The following is a 14,846-nucleotide window of genomic DNA, read 5'->3' on the forward strand; positions in this document are numbered from 1 at the left end:
CTTATGCGCCCATTTGCATTCTCAAAGGCCACTGAAGGCCAAGCCTACACTAGAAACTTTTGCTGGTTTAGTAATATCACTAGGGCTGTGATTTTTTTTAAACTGCATCTCTACACCACTAACAAACAGTCTTAGTGAAAGGCAGCTGTGCTGACACAAAAATGCTTTAGCCGGTATAGCTTATTTCATTTGAGGAACTGGTATAAGATATACTGGGGAAAAACACTCTTGCTTTTATAAGCTGCATCTACGATATAGCTATATTGGCAAGTCTTTACCAGGTCAAGTACTTGCTTTCTTAGGGCTAATCTACACCAGAAAGTTAGGTTGACCTAGATACATCATTCAGAGGTATGAAAAATTCATAGAATCATAGAATTCAAGATCAGAAGGGACCAATATGATCATCTAGTCTGACCTCCTGCAAGATGCAGGCCACATAAGCCGATCCCCCCACTCCTTTAGCAAGCAACCCCTGCCCCATGCTTCGGAGGAAGGCGAAAAACCTCCAGGGCCACAGCCAATCTACCCTGGAGGAAAATTCCTTCCCGACCCCAAATATGGCGGTCAGCTGAACCCCGAGCATGCGGGCAAGACTCTCCAGCCATACCCTCAGGAAAAAGGTTAAGAATATCATATCATTGACCCATGTACCATTTACCAGTGTGGCACTTAATTAACCTATTGACTAAGCCCGGTATCCTATCATACCATCTCCTCCATAAACTTATCTAGCTTAATCTTAAAGTCATGGAGGTCCTTCGCCCCCACTGTTTCCCTCGGTAGGCTGTTCCAGTATTGCACTCCCCTGATAGTTAGAAACCTTCGTCTAATTTCAAGCCTAAATTTCCTGACTGACAATTTATATCCGTTTGTCCTCGTGTCCACATTAGCACTGAGTTGAAATAATTCCTCTCCTTCCCTGGTATTTATCCCTCTGATATATTTAAAGAGTGCCATCATATCTCCTCTTATCCTTCTTTTGGTTAGGGAAAACAAACCGAGCTCCTCAAGTCTCCTTTCATACGACAGGCCTTCCATTCCTTGGACCATTCTAGTGGCCCTTCTTTGTACCCGTTCCAGTTTGAATTCATCCTTCTTAAACATGGGAGACCAAAACTGCACACAATACTCCAGATGAGGTCTCACCAACGCCTTATATAACGGGACTAGCACCTCCTTATCCCTACTAGAAATACCTCGCCTAATGCATCCCAAGACCGCATTTGCTTTTTTAACGGCCACATCACATTGCCTGCTCATAGTCATCCTACGATCAACCAGGACTCCTAGGTCCTTCTCCTCCTCCGTTACTTGCAACTGGTGCGTCCCTAGCTTATAACTAAAATTCTTGTTAGTCATCCCTCTGATAAATTCACAGTCCAAAGCAATGTTAAGTGAACCTAAGCCCCAATGTAGACAGTGCTAGGTCAACAGAAGAATTCTTCCATTGACCTGGTGACCAAACCTTTTGGAGAGGTGGATTTACTACACCACAGAAGAACCCTTCTATACTACAGCCATGATGCTGCAGAGCTGTAGCATTTCTAGTATAGACAAACCCTTAGTAAATCACAACACGGGCATTTCACTTCATCCATATGCAAATTTACCTTCATGCCTTTGCCAATGCCATCAGCAATTTGCAAATCTAATCCTTCCTTGCAGGTATAGAGGCAGTCTATCACCTTCTTGTTCTCCAGTTTACCAGACCGGATCATTAATCCAGCCAGATTGCCTCGGAAAAACTGAGCCATGTGGAGTTCGCCACCTTTATAAAGGGGGGGGGAGGGAGAATAAAAAAAAACAACTTTATAGACCTTAGACCTTTTCTTTTAATCATCAATTATGCTTTATTTTACCATGATGTATTCACATGCAGGTTAGTTTATATCCATTCCAGGTGTTAAACTTGTGATCATGTTCAAGCACAATGAAAGAATTACACAGTTCATCATGCATATGGCCCTCAAAACAGACATGTATGGCCATTCTGAACTGTGAAGCGGAGGCTAGTGTTTCCATCACAAATGTTACTTTTGCCTATACAGCGAGGTGGTGTACTTAAAGACGACCAAAGATAGAGCTTATGAGCTCTTTGATGAGACTTTAACCCTAGTGCTGAAATTATATCTCCCATTTGTCATTAACTCTAGAAAATGAGGAGACGCCTATCAGGATAGGAAAAAGTGAAACAAAGGGTATGGCTACACTTACGGTTTGCAGCGCTGGGAGTTTGCAGCGCTGGTCATCCAGCTGTGCAGGGCCAGCGCTGGTGTGTGGCCACACTCACAGCTACCAGCGCTGGTGTGTGGCCACATTTGCAGCGCTGTTGGGAGTGATGCATTATGGGCAGCTATCCCAGCGTTCAAGTGGCCGCAACGTGCTTTTCAAAAGAGGGGGGTGGAGTGGGGTCTAGTGTGGCAGGGAGCGGGGGGAGAGAGAGAGAGGGGGGATTTTTGGAGCCAACACTGTGTGTTTAGCTTCCTGCCTTGAAAAATCAGAACATGTTTCCGACCCCTTAGTCTTAACTCTTAATTGCAAACAGCCTGCAGCCAACACGACTCCCCGCTGTTTCATTCGCTCCCTGCCTGCCTCTCATTTGATTGTTTACAGCCAGGTACAGATGATCACAGCAAACAGGAGCTCTGTTTGTTTTTTAGATAAGCAGCAGCGGCAACGGAGCTCCGCACGGAGCTCGTTCATAACAAAACAAAGAGAGGCTGCATAACAAAACAAAGAGAGTAATTTATAAAAGCATTCTGGGATACATCCTTATACCCTGGAGGCCAATCACAGCGCTGGTGTGTGGCCACACTTGATGACCAGCGCTGCAGCACCAGCGCTGGAATCCTTATTCCCCATGCTGAGTGAGGTGTACGGCCAGCGCTGCAGCCAGGGAGTTGCAGTGCTGGAAGTGCCCTGCAGGTGTGGCCACTTACTAATTGCAGCGCTGGTGGAGGCTTTCCAGCGCTGCAACTCGCCAGTGTAGCCATACCCAAAGTACAATTTATGCCAAACCAAGAACCTGAAGTGCTGCATACATTTTAAACCGGAAGGGATGGTTATGATGATCCAGTCTGCCTGACACAGAGCACAGAATTTCACTTAGTAACTCTTATTTCAAGTTCATCATTGATTGAGCTGGAGTGCAGTTTCAGAAAGACATCCAAGTGATAGAAAAATCCACTGCAGCCCTCAGTAAGTGGTTCCAATAGTTTCCTTCATTTAAAAAATGTTGCACCTCACTTCCAGCCTGAATTTCTCTAGCTCCAACTTCCAGCCCTTGGATCCTGTTGTGCTTTTGTTTTCCAAGTTAAAAGTAAAGCTATCAGAAATCCTTTCATGTATGTACTTCTCTGGCATTCAAGGCAGTTCCAGATCTTACAGGAACAGTAAGTACCTAAATGTATTCTCTTAGAAATATGTAGTAAATTAAATCTCAAAACAAGACATGAAACCCAGAGAACCGCTGAAACTACGTAGAAAAATAAAACATTGCAATATCAGCCAAATGGGAAGAAAAGCTGGTATTTATTTCTGTTGGCTCCAACTGGCGTTTTTACAGACTTCTGGTCAAGTGAGTAATTCCTAGTGGGTATCAAGACACACTGTCCTTTAGGTTACATATAAGATCTATGCAATGATATTTGAATAAAACTGGATGAAAAAAGTGTAGCTAATACTTTGCATTAATGGCTCATATTACACCACTTCACTGCCATCACAATGGTTTCAAGTTTGTACATGGATGTGCACTTATATGCAATAAAAATAAAATCAGGAGATGAAGCACTGGAAATAATAGTACAATGAAGAAACAGCCCAGAAGCAGATTATGTGGCGGGTATCAATGGCCAAAACGCAATGCCTGCATTTCATGCTATATGTGAGATGAAGCAATGTCTTGGCTTAAAAATGAAATAAAAAAGTAGTGGAAAATACTCCAGCAACCTGCAGATGTCTCAGGCACAGTTTCATTGTCATTTTCATTTCCTGTATATTCTGTAGAAAGGCAAGACAAAGAATAGGGACAATGGGGAAGGGACCAAGCAGTGAGGGACTTGTGACTGACACACACACACACACACACACACACACTGCTTATTTCCCAACCAGCTCTTCACAACTGGTATGAATTTAATCAGTTTTAGCCTTAGACACAGAGTTGGATTTTCTTATATAAACCATTGCCAAACCCAGCAGCTAGAATACTTCATATTCCCATCTTCACAGGTATGATGGGGAGATTAAAGTCTGTTAACAGATCTCCTAAGGAAAAAAGTATTATGGACAGATCAAAAGAAGCCATTACTGACTAATAATTCAGACCAAATTAATAATACTGCATATATTAATTGGCCAATTTTTGAAATGGCAGGTTTTTAAAAGAGTGGGAGAATAAAAACATTAAAGAGGATTTAGAAAGCATAACTTTAAGGAGGAAAAAGTTCTAAAGTCTTCTTTATATATAAATCAATTTATTTAAAGTTTGGTAAAGCAAACAATATTGCTCTCAGGTCAAGACCTTAAGCATTAGTTTCACTCTTGGCATAAATTCTTCTTTGAGTTATAATCCTTTTAAAATAAGGTTTTCAATAGAATTCCCTGACAGACCCACAAGTCCGTGACCCCAAAGTTTTAGCATCACCATTTCAAGTCCATTACTGGCAATGGCCAGGATGGAAGCAGGAAGGAATGAAAGGATTATATAGTGGTGCTAATGCACATCACTAAAGGGAACCTCCATGTGGAGACCAAAGGAACACAAATATTTACAGGTAAAAATGATTGGGCTTGTGTTAGGATACAAGAGCCTATATTGAAGCCTTGGAGCATTCCAGACATTTAGCTGGCATATTTCTGGTTTCCCCAGCACACTTCAGCTCTCTGGAAGCTAGTTACCGCTCCACTTGTTTTGCTATAGTGCAGCAGCAAAAGGGATAATCTGAAAGCCATCTATACAGCAATAAATGAAGTGAACTGGAACCTTGCTAATGATTGGGAGACTGGTTTCAAATTAATGAATTTTGCAAATTAGCAAGTATTAAAAAGGTAATGGGCCCCTCAATACATAATGCTTATTCTGACCCCTGGACTGTCATTTTATCTTTCTAAGGCCTCAAATCTCAGAGAAAGGACAGGCACCATAAGACTCTCCGTATTGCATGCTTGATGAACATCCTATGTACTGTATGCAGATGCAACAGTTTGATATAAGTTTGCAGACCTATAGTAAATATCTATGATCTAATATTTGTTCTACTAAAAAAGTATTGTTCTATTAAGTCAAGATTTTCTAGCTAGATCAGCAGTTTTCCAACTTGTAAGTAATCTGATCAGTAAGCAAAATGCACTGAACTGAACAGCCCACTGCAGTGCCTTGGTAATCTACTTCCAACGCTCCATGTTCAGATGACACCTGCCCCATTTTCTCAAGCTTTTGATGAGTAAGCGTCACCAGCATTATAGGCTGTGAATCAGCATTAAGCAGCCTGTAGAGAACCACAATTTAAAGCTTAGTTTGCATATAATAAACTGCTGCTATTTTTTTATTTTTATAACCACAAGTGGCAAAATCCTCAAGAGAAAACATTGTTACTTAATTAAATCCTCATATGGAAACATGGCCAAAAATGAGAGCTTGGTTTTTCTAAAGTCTGTTTCAAATTAGGTTAGAAAGCAAAGATTCTCCCTAGTAATCTTAAGAATAAAATGTACTTTTGTTAGTATTACCAAAAATAAAACTGCCTGTATTCCCATCATTATTACAGAAATCACTTCTTAAGTGGAACCCTGCCTGGCATTTCTAGATATAGTTTGGTATTTCATATCCACCTATGGGTGATGAGTACAACAGCACTCCAGAAAAAGTGACTAAATTAAAGAAGAAATATGGGATAGTGGGACAGAGAAAACATCTGTAGGAGATGTAAAAAGCAATCTTCCATTGCCCTGAAGAGGACCAACCATTCATGGAGATGATAAACTAATTGTTACCTTGCCAACATGCTCCAACTACCAGCTGAGTTTCTATCTTGGAAGGATGTAGTGGGTAATCCTCAGTCACTGGGAAAGGATCATATGAAACTCCATCTACATAGAGTGTCACTGTTGGAAATTCAACATTGAGGACATAATGATGCCATTCTTTGTCACACACCTGGGAAGAGAACGACAGGTAATGTTTAAAAACAGAGTTCCACCAAAGCAGTCACTGGAGTACATTTAGTACATTGCCATATTAAAACACTATTTGACAAGATTTTCATCCAGTTCTGCTGAAGTATTTTGTTTAATAGTATATAAATATGGCAACTTCCAGGGAAAAAAAATTCCCAAACCAAAATTAGAGATCTTTAATAATGGAAGCTGGTTGCAATTATGGGAATGCTGCCAACTCCCTGTAAGTATGCACAAGGCCATTTTATAATCACAGCAGCATATGCCAGTATGTGAAGAATGCTAGAATGTTACTAATTGGGTGGTTACATTCCAGCATCAGAAATTCAGATGCATCTTACTGCTTAAATAACTGGCAGCAAACGAACAGATCCCCAACATTCGCTGGAAGCAGTTAAAGGAACCTCTATATGAGAGCTATTAGCCACATAAAATGTACTTATTTTGCTCAGATTTATTGGTCCAATAAAAAAAATTAAATTATCTAATGGTAGTCTTCCTGATCATGAGTGCTACCAATACACAAATTGCTTGTACCAATTAGTCAGTTTGCTTATCTAACACCAACAATGCACATGGTGTCAGGAAAATTTTTCTTTCCAGTGTGCAAAAGGATTAAAGAAAAGTTTATCTGTTATCTTATTACATTATCTGACCTACAAAAAAGTCATATGCTCACAAGTACTTAATTGCTATAAACACATGGGAATACTTGCAAGTAGAATGGTAATTCATTTTTTATTGTGTTGAATGGAGACAGGTTCTACCAAATCTGGTTCCTATCTTTTAAACACTTAATTTACTCACTTAAAGCCAGTTTCTACCACCCTTACTCATAGTGAGTTGAACTGTATTCCGTAACTAATCCCCATTGACTTCTGTAGGAACACTAAAGAAGCAAGATTTGACTCTACATGAATAAGGATAGCAGAATATGGCCCTGAAACTTTACAACTATAAAACACAGCTCAGTTTATTTTAGTAAACTGTGGAATGAGGCGTTTGGATTTCCACAAAGACTTAATTTACTATTAAAACTATCATGCTGTTTTAGGCTCCTATGGATACTTAAATTGTAAATTTCTTAACAAGTACCCTTTCATACTCACCTGGTTCAATTTCCAGTGGAATTCAGCAGGTTTGTAAGTTTTTCCCTCTGAAGGATCTTGGCGGAAGAGGAAAACAAGTCGGCAATTGTGTACATAAAGAGAGTAGTGATGCCGGTTCATATCTGCACAAAAGGTTACATGAATGTTACTCTTTCCCACTGCCCTGTGCCCTAAAACTCTAGAACTGGAAATTATAGTCCAGAATTCACATAACCCTAAACTACACAACTGATATATAAATGTGCTATTAATACCGTCCTACAAGATAGTAATAAGAGCACAAGACAGATTTAAAAGAAATCAAGCGTGCTATAGTTTCAAGGGAAAAGAAGTGCCCACGGAAGCAGTTTCAGGTCATCCATTCCTAAACAATCCAACAGTAATAATGACAACACCACAGCTAAGACATGTCCTTCTCAACCAAGGACTAGGACTAAAGTATCACAGGGGTAAGCCTACCAATAGGAGAAAATCGAACAAAATTCAAATTGTGGATAGTGAAGAATCTTCTGTTACCAATTAAACAGCATGTATTGCTGCTAATTAACACTATTTAGCATGTATATAGCACTATAGGCAGGAAAGATGCTTTATAAGGATATTAAACACACATGGTCCATGCCCTAAAGAATTAACAATCTAAACCAGGGTTTCTCAAACTTCATTGCACCGTGACTGCCTTCAGACATAAAAATTACTACATTACCCTGGGAAAGGGGACTGAAACCCAAGCCTTCCTGTATATGTGCAGACCAGCCCTGGAAGAATGGAGGGGATCTCACAGGAATGTGAACATGTAACCTGATACTGGAATCCATCTTAAACCTGGTACTTTTCCATTTAGAAGGAGAGGTGTGAACCCAGAGAAACAAAAGATTCCCACCTTGTGCCAAAGATATAAAAGGGAGTGGAACAGAACAAAGGGGGTCCTACTCATTCGAAAGCCTCTGCTTTTCACCTAAGATGCTTGCTGAAACTAACAAGGACTGTACCAGGGGAAAGGATTGGGCCCAGACTAGGAAGGAATCTTCTTTCTGTGAAAGAAACCTATTGGAACATCTCTGAAGGTGAGATTTACCTGTAATCAGTTTCTTAATGTATTAGGCTTAGACTTGTGTGTTTTGTTTTATTTTGCGTGGTAACTTACTTTGTTCTCTCTGTTATTACTTGGAACCACTTAAATCCTACTTTTTATACTTAATAAAATCACTTGTTTATTGATAAACCCAGAGTAAATTATTAATACCTGGTGAAGCAAGCAGCTGTGACTCTCTCTCTCTATTAGTGTTATAGAGGGCGGACAATTTGTGAGTTTACCCTGTATAAGCTTTATACAGAGTAAAACAAATTTATTTGGGGTTTTGATCCCATTGGGAACTGGGTGTCTGGGTGCTGGAGACAGGTGACCTGCTGAGCAGTTTTTGGTTAAAGTCTGCAGTTTTGGGGGAATGGACCAGACTTGGGTCTGTGTTGCAGCAAGCTAGCATGTCTGGCTCAACAAGACAGGGTTCTGGAGTCCCAAGCTGGCAGGGAAAATGGGCTCAGAGGTAAATTCAACATGTCAGGTGACAGAACGCATCATAAATACCATCTTCAAAATGATAGTGTTTGAAGCATCTGGTTTGAGCATGGGTCGGCTAAACCCAGGGTTGTGAGTTCAATCCTTGAGGAGGCCATTTAGGGATCTGGGGCAAAAATCTGTCTGGGGATTGGTCCTGCATTGAGCAGGGGGTTGGACTAGATGACCTCCTGAGGTCCCTTCCAACCCTGATATTCTATGATTCACAGAAACTATTCGAAGGATAAAAGCAGCTTCATCATGGAAAGGGTGAAGGGAGAGGAAGAGAGCTATTTTCCCCTAGAAGCAAATATTGCACATTCAATTTAAAAAAAAAAAAAAGAGGTGAAGATCCATATTGCTAAACCTACTGCATATAACCTCATGATTATCATGAGCTTTCAAGAATGAGATTCTCTCAAACAACACAATCTAAACAGATTGTACTTCCATATCAATTGGTATATCACAATGGCTAAAATCTCTACAGCATAAAGGAAACTGGATATCAAGTTCCTTTTATCTAACTGAAACTAAATATTCTAAGGGCTTGTCTACACAGGAAAACTGATCAGCAGAACTATAGCTGTATAAATTATACTGTTCTAGCTATGCCAGTATAACTCCCTACCTGGGCATTACTCCAGAATAAAAGTGAGTTTTTCAGTGTAGCTTATTGCTTCCAAAGTGAATCTAATCTAGAAGAGAGCTTCAGAGCCTTGAGTGACCTGCAACAAATATATCACCAAAACCAAAGAGAGACTGTTTATAACTGAAGTATTTACAAACCTGTCTTGTCTGAATTGCAGAGTATTGTCTCCTTCTCCTTGGTACCAGGCCCATGCCTCATCCACACCGAAATCATAAAGGGCTCTTTTAGATTGACACTGACAACGCCATCTGGAATCTTCACAGCTTGAGTGCCATTAAATTCAAAGACTTGGTCACTGTCATGGCCATTATCGGTAGGGAGTCCTACTGTCCAGTTAGCAGTGCTACTTGGAGGGGGAAGCAACTCAGCTGTGCCAGAGGAAACACCTACAATAAAAGTAGATTACTAAAGACACCCAGAAGGAAACTAAGAATTGGTGTCAAACCAAATTGTTTGTTTGTTTGGATTGCTAACCTTTCCGCATTAGCTGTAAGGATCCTGTATTAGTGTCATGCACCAAGCAATTTTAAATGTAATTGCAATGTAGTTAAACACTGTCAGGCCTAAGAGCTCTGAATTACTTGTTCCAGCCATTTAACCTCTTGGTAGGCATCCAATCTAGCAAACAATGTTTGCTTTCTAGGCTTTGCCTACCTAGAGACTCCTTGTCGCTGTTTACGCTACGAGTCATAATATCACACATGAATGGCATTTAACTTCCTGAATTCCTCAGTCATGAGGCTGACACCACTTTTCTCCTGTTATAACTCTCTACCAGTCTTGAGATCTTTACTTCTTCTGGTTAAAGAGGGCTGGATGAGATTCCCTTTGGAGCCCAAATCAGTCACAGGAATTGCTGTTTAATCATGGAAAATATCCACTTCCTAAAAGAAGCTCAGCATTCTGTTTACTCAGCACTCCAGATCCAGGGTAACTGATGTCATAGTGAAGCACACAAGACTTCGGCATTGACTAATACTGCCAGCAGCTCAGGAACTGCCAAAATATTAAGTAAAGTTCACAAATATGGATGTTATTGGTTAAAATTTCAGCAAATAAAAAAACTGCTGCACACACATATCCAGCTAAAACCTACAAACAAGTCAAGTTCAGCCCTTGAGTAAGAAGAATTGCTCATGTAAAACTTACACCATTATAAAGAAAATAGTCTAAAGAGGAGAGATGATAAAGGATGGAGAATAAGTTTAAGCCTTGTCTACGCTACACAGTTTTGTCAGCAAAAGGCAGCTTTTGCCGACAAAACAGGTGTAAATACTAGAATTCTACTTTTGTTGGCAAAACAAGAGAGTTTTGCCAACAAAACAAAACCACCTTAACAAGGGACATAGAGCTTTTTGCAGCAAAGTTAAAGCTACAAAGCATTGATGTAGACGCTGTCATTCATTATGTCGCCATAACCGGCCTCCCCCACTATCCCACAATGCCCACCATGACCGCTCTGCTCACTGTTTCGAACTCCACTGCACTGCGTACAGCTACGCAGGCATGCGCCCCTCCCTTTTCAAATCTCTAGGAAGTTCTGACAGCCAGTGGCGGCTCCAGCGCTCCAAGCGCGTGCCTGGGGCGGCAAGCTGCGGGGGGGAGGGTGCCTGCCAGTCGCGGTGAGGGTGGCAGGCAAGCTGCCTTCAGTGGCACACCTGCGGGAGGTCTGCTGGTCCCGCGGATTCGGTGGGAATTCGGCGGTGGATACACCGAAGCCGCGGGACGGCGGACCTCCCACAGGCACGCCACCGAAGGCATCCTGTCTGCCGTGCTTGGGGCGGCAAAAAAGCTAGAGCCGCCCGTGCTGACCGCTGAGCATGTGGCAGCAAAACAGCAAATCATTAACCCAAAATCCTGCTTTCTCTGGGCGGAAACAGGAACACAGCTGCAGACAGGCTGCTGCTGGAAAGAGGACGGAGCGAGGACAACTGCTGTGCAGAGCCAGGCAGGGAGGTGGTGATTAATGGGGATAGAGGAACATCCCCCTCTCTCTGCCTCAGGACTGTCTGAACTTAAAGAGACAGCATGCTGACATACTCACTCTCCCCCAACACACACAGTATCTCTCATATACGCACTCCCGCAACACATTCTAGTTTCTGTCGCTCCCACACACATACTCTCCCCCCACACTTCCGCTGAAAAGTGGCTGGCAATCTGGTTGGATGCCCATGGAAGATGGGACTGAGAAATCTGCATCATGTGATGCTATACCTGCCCCATGAGGCATTGCAAACCCTTCCCAAAGCACACTGCAGCCAGTTGCACAGTGGGATAGCTATCCACAGTGAACTGCTCTTTGTGTCAATGCAAGAGCTGCTAGTATGGCTGCGCTCTGGCTACAAGGAGCCTAGTGCGGACATGCAACAGCGGTTGAATTAAAGCAGCATAGCTTTTGTAGACAAACTAATGTAGACATAGCCTCAGTTAACACTTTGGGAAAAGAAGTGTAATTTCCTTCTCATACCCAATAAAAAGATGGTTTGGCAACACAAGCAATTATAAGCATCTGGCCAGACTTCCAGAGGTGCTGAGCCACCCACAGCTCTTGGGTGACTCCACCTTCAGTTCTAGTTGCTGAGCATCAATGACAGACTGGCCCATAATTTCCATCCTTTCATTTTGCATCAGAGGGGCTCATGAATTTTAATCCTACTAATCATAGCATAGGTGAATGCAAAAGGGTCCTCTAGTCCCTATGCAACAAAACATAGATTTAGCTGGTTTAAATGAAGTCCTTCATTCCAGGCCACATTTTCTCCACTTTGTAATCCATCTCTTCATCATGGCCTCTGAAAAGACACCTACCACATTCATCCTGCATCTTGAAAAATAGGCAGTTTTCAATAACGATGCCCATCCACACACACCCAGCCATTCAATTCTGGAGCATTTATCACCAGTGAGAAATTACTGCCCAAAATAGGAGAACAGGGAGGTTAGAAGTGGACTACACAATGATTCTTTTTCCTCTGATGAGACAGTTATTTGAAAACATCAAGTTCAGTCAGGCTCACTAAGTATATACGGTCTGCTAGACAAGATTTTGGGGCAACTTTTGTTCTGGCATGTTATTAAGTGTGCCCATTTGTTTGATATTCCTTATTCTGACTTGTGAAAAGATTATATTCAAAGGAAGAATTTTACTCAATTTCAAACCAATCAATGCATTCTTACCACAGAGTCTGTGAAGGGATTTCTCAGAGTAAGTATCTCTGTCACAACCTTTCCCAATATGATTAGTCTCTAGTTCAATGGTTGCTTGTATTGAAGTTACGGGTTCATCACAGGTCTCCAAATGTATACTGGGGAATAGAGCCAAAGAACCAGTCCCAGGCTCATATTCTATTCTTTTGCTCCAGCCTGTATATTCACACAAAGAAATAAGATTAGAGATCTCTGGCGTTTACCAGTGTTTAACTGCAGTAACATAGCAGCAGCTGGTGAAAGGAGGGGATTGAACTAACCTTGCCAGCCAGGTTTGCATGTAGGTTTAATGCTAATCTTCACCAATACATCCTCAGCAGCTCTTTTCTTCCCGCAGTCATATGCAGTCACTGTAAGCTTATATTGATGCTCCTTGCCATAGATTAACTTTTCTGTGTTTTTTATATAACCTGGCAATAACGGAGAGCCAATTAACAGTGAATATATGTTCATCTTTTAGACTCAGCTTCATTAAGTATACTTTTTTCCCTCCAGGTGCTAAGACTTTGCTAGTCACATGTAATTAAGCTTTAATTAACCCCTCCCTCAATTTATGTGGGTGTAATACCCTAAACAGCAAACCCAATTCTTTAAGATTAAACCCAGAAGATTAACACAAATAAATACAGCAGCAGATGCAGTCTTAGCACTGTCTTTTTACAGCTCATTATGTTAGTGTAAATCTTTGATTTTATTAAAAGATTTAACTGTCTGCAGATAAGGAGCGAGAACTGTAACTTTGTGTGGTCTACACAGATCAGGGGGCAAGTTAAATTAGTACTTTTCATTGACCCCAGCATCCTCCACTCCATAATGTAACCTCTCAAGCCCTCTCTGTGTCTTAAATAAGGTTTTATGTGGTGTTTGCTTTTCAAGCTTTATAAAGTTTATTTGTAAAACCAATCCTAAAAACAGAAGAACAGTTATAGAAAGAAAAACATCTTAACAGCTGTTTTAGAACATGGTATATCTACATTGCTTTTTTTAAAAGACAAAACAGCAGCAGACCATAGGCTTGGTACCTCATAGTTAAGATCCCATAAGATCCAAACTTGGCACCAGCTTCTTCAATAGTGCCCACAATTAAACATGATATTTTTAAAAGCTACACAAGTTTGAAAAAGACTGTCCTTTCTGACCAAAACAGCAAATGCCTCAGAAACTGCTCTCTCTTTGGTCCCTGGGTTCTAAGATGTTGGGGGGGGGGGGGGGAGGCAGGCACCACACACGTGACACTTTCCTACAAAATACAATTTCAGAAGCAGGAAACACGCTTGAAGTCACTGCTGTTTGAGTGCAGCACTGAAGGTAGACTTGTGGAAGCTAGATATGTTATAAAGGTGAAATAGCAAGATTGGCATTATCAGTGAAAGACAACCTACTTTATATTATACACAGTTCAAACAGGAATCCAAAATGCTCACAAAAAAATGTCTGCTCAGTTACACTGTAGAACTAGATTATAAAATGGAGGGATTTAAGTAAGTTTGTAATAGAATACTCTGAAGCACTAATTTTATTTTGACATTGACCACATTTGAAACATTATTCTAAAGTACCAAATTAGAACAATTTCTCCCCTCGTTGGTTCTTACCATCTTTGTCAATAGCAAAGGGAACATCTGGAGTTACAATTTCATAGGTGCATATCTGGCTGAACTGAGGAGAACAATCTGCATCCACAGCTTCTACTTTCAGGATGTTGTCATACCTCTTCCCCTCAATAACTGTTGCTTTGTAGGACTTCTCTTTAAACACTGGAGCATACTCATTAACATCATTCACCTGAATATGTACTATTGCTCTGGAGAAGAGACACAATAGTCAGCTTTTAACACTGAGCTGCCATTCAACTAACATAGGAATAGAACCACATTTTACAGATTACGCTCCCCACCAAAATTTAGGCTCAGAGAAGAATAGTAGCCAGTGGTGGAGGAGACTCATTAGCTCAACTCCACCCCTCTACTAAGGCAGGATACATTGTTCCTTTCCCAGAAGAATAAATAATATTTTGGACTTCCATAGCACTTTCCATCAGAGGATCTCAAAGTTCTTTACACACAAATAAGTTACTCCTGAGGGTATTCCTGCATAAAAAAAATTAAAATTCTGCACAAATTAAAAAAACCTC

The 14,846-nt window shown here is 41.0% G+C and overlaps 1 protein-coding gene across 4 annotated transcripts in view; it reads right to left on the reverse strand.

Moving 5' to 3' along the window:
* CLSTN1 (calsyntenin 1) overlaps positions 1–14,846 on the reverse strand; it is a 62,252-nt gene that overhangs the window by 10,313 nt on the left and 37,093 nt on the right. For 2 of the 4 annotated variants that reach the window (XM_044996004.1, XM_044996005.1), the window contains 8 exons: positions 14,308–14,516; positions 12,973–13,122; positions 12,683–12,868; positions 9,640–9,888; positions 7,293–7,414; positions 6,001–6,163; positions 3,955–4,005; positions 1,614–1,771 (listed from right to left, as the gene is read on the reverse strand). In XM_044996004.1, the coding sequence (XP_044851939.1) occupies positions 1,614–1,771; positions 3,955–4,005; positions 6,001–6,163; positions 7,293–7,414; positions 9,640–9,888; positions 12,683–12,868; positions 12,973–13,122; positions 14,308–14,516 (1,288 nt within the window). The remainder of the gene's footprint in view (positions 1–1,613; positions 1,772–3,954; positions 4,006–6,000; positions 6,164–7,292; positions 7,415–9,639; positions 9,889–12,682; positions 12,869–12,972; positions 13,123–14,307; positions 14,517–14,846) is intronic. The other 2 variants (XM_044996006.1, XM_044996007.1) reach the window with 1 other exon arrangement.

Source organism: Mauremys mutica, chromosome 21, assembly GCF_020497125.1.
Source record: "Mauremys mutica isolate MM-2020 ecotype Southern chromosome 21, ASM2049712v1, whole genome shotgun sequence".
Taxonomy (NCBI): domain Eukaryota; kingdom Metazoa; phylum Chordata; order Testudines; family Geoemydidae; genus Mauremys; species Mauremys mutica.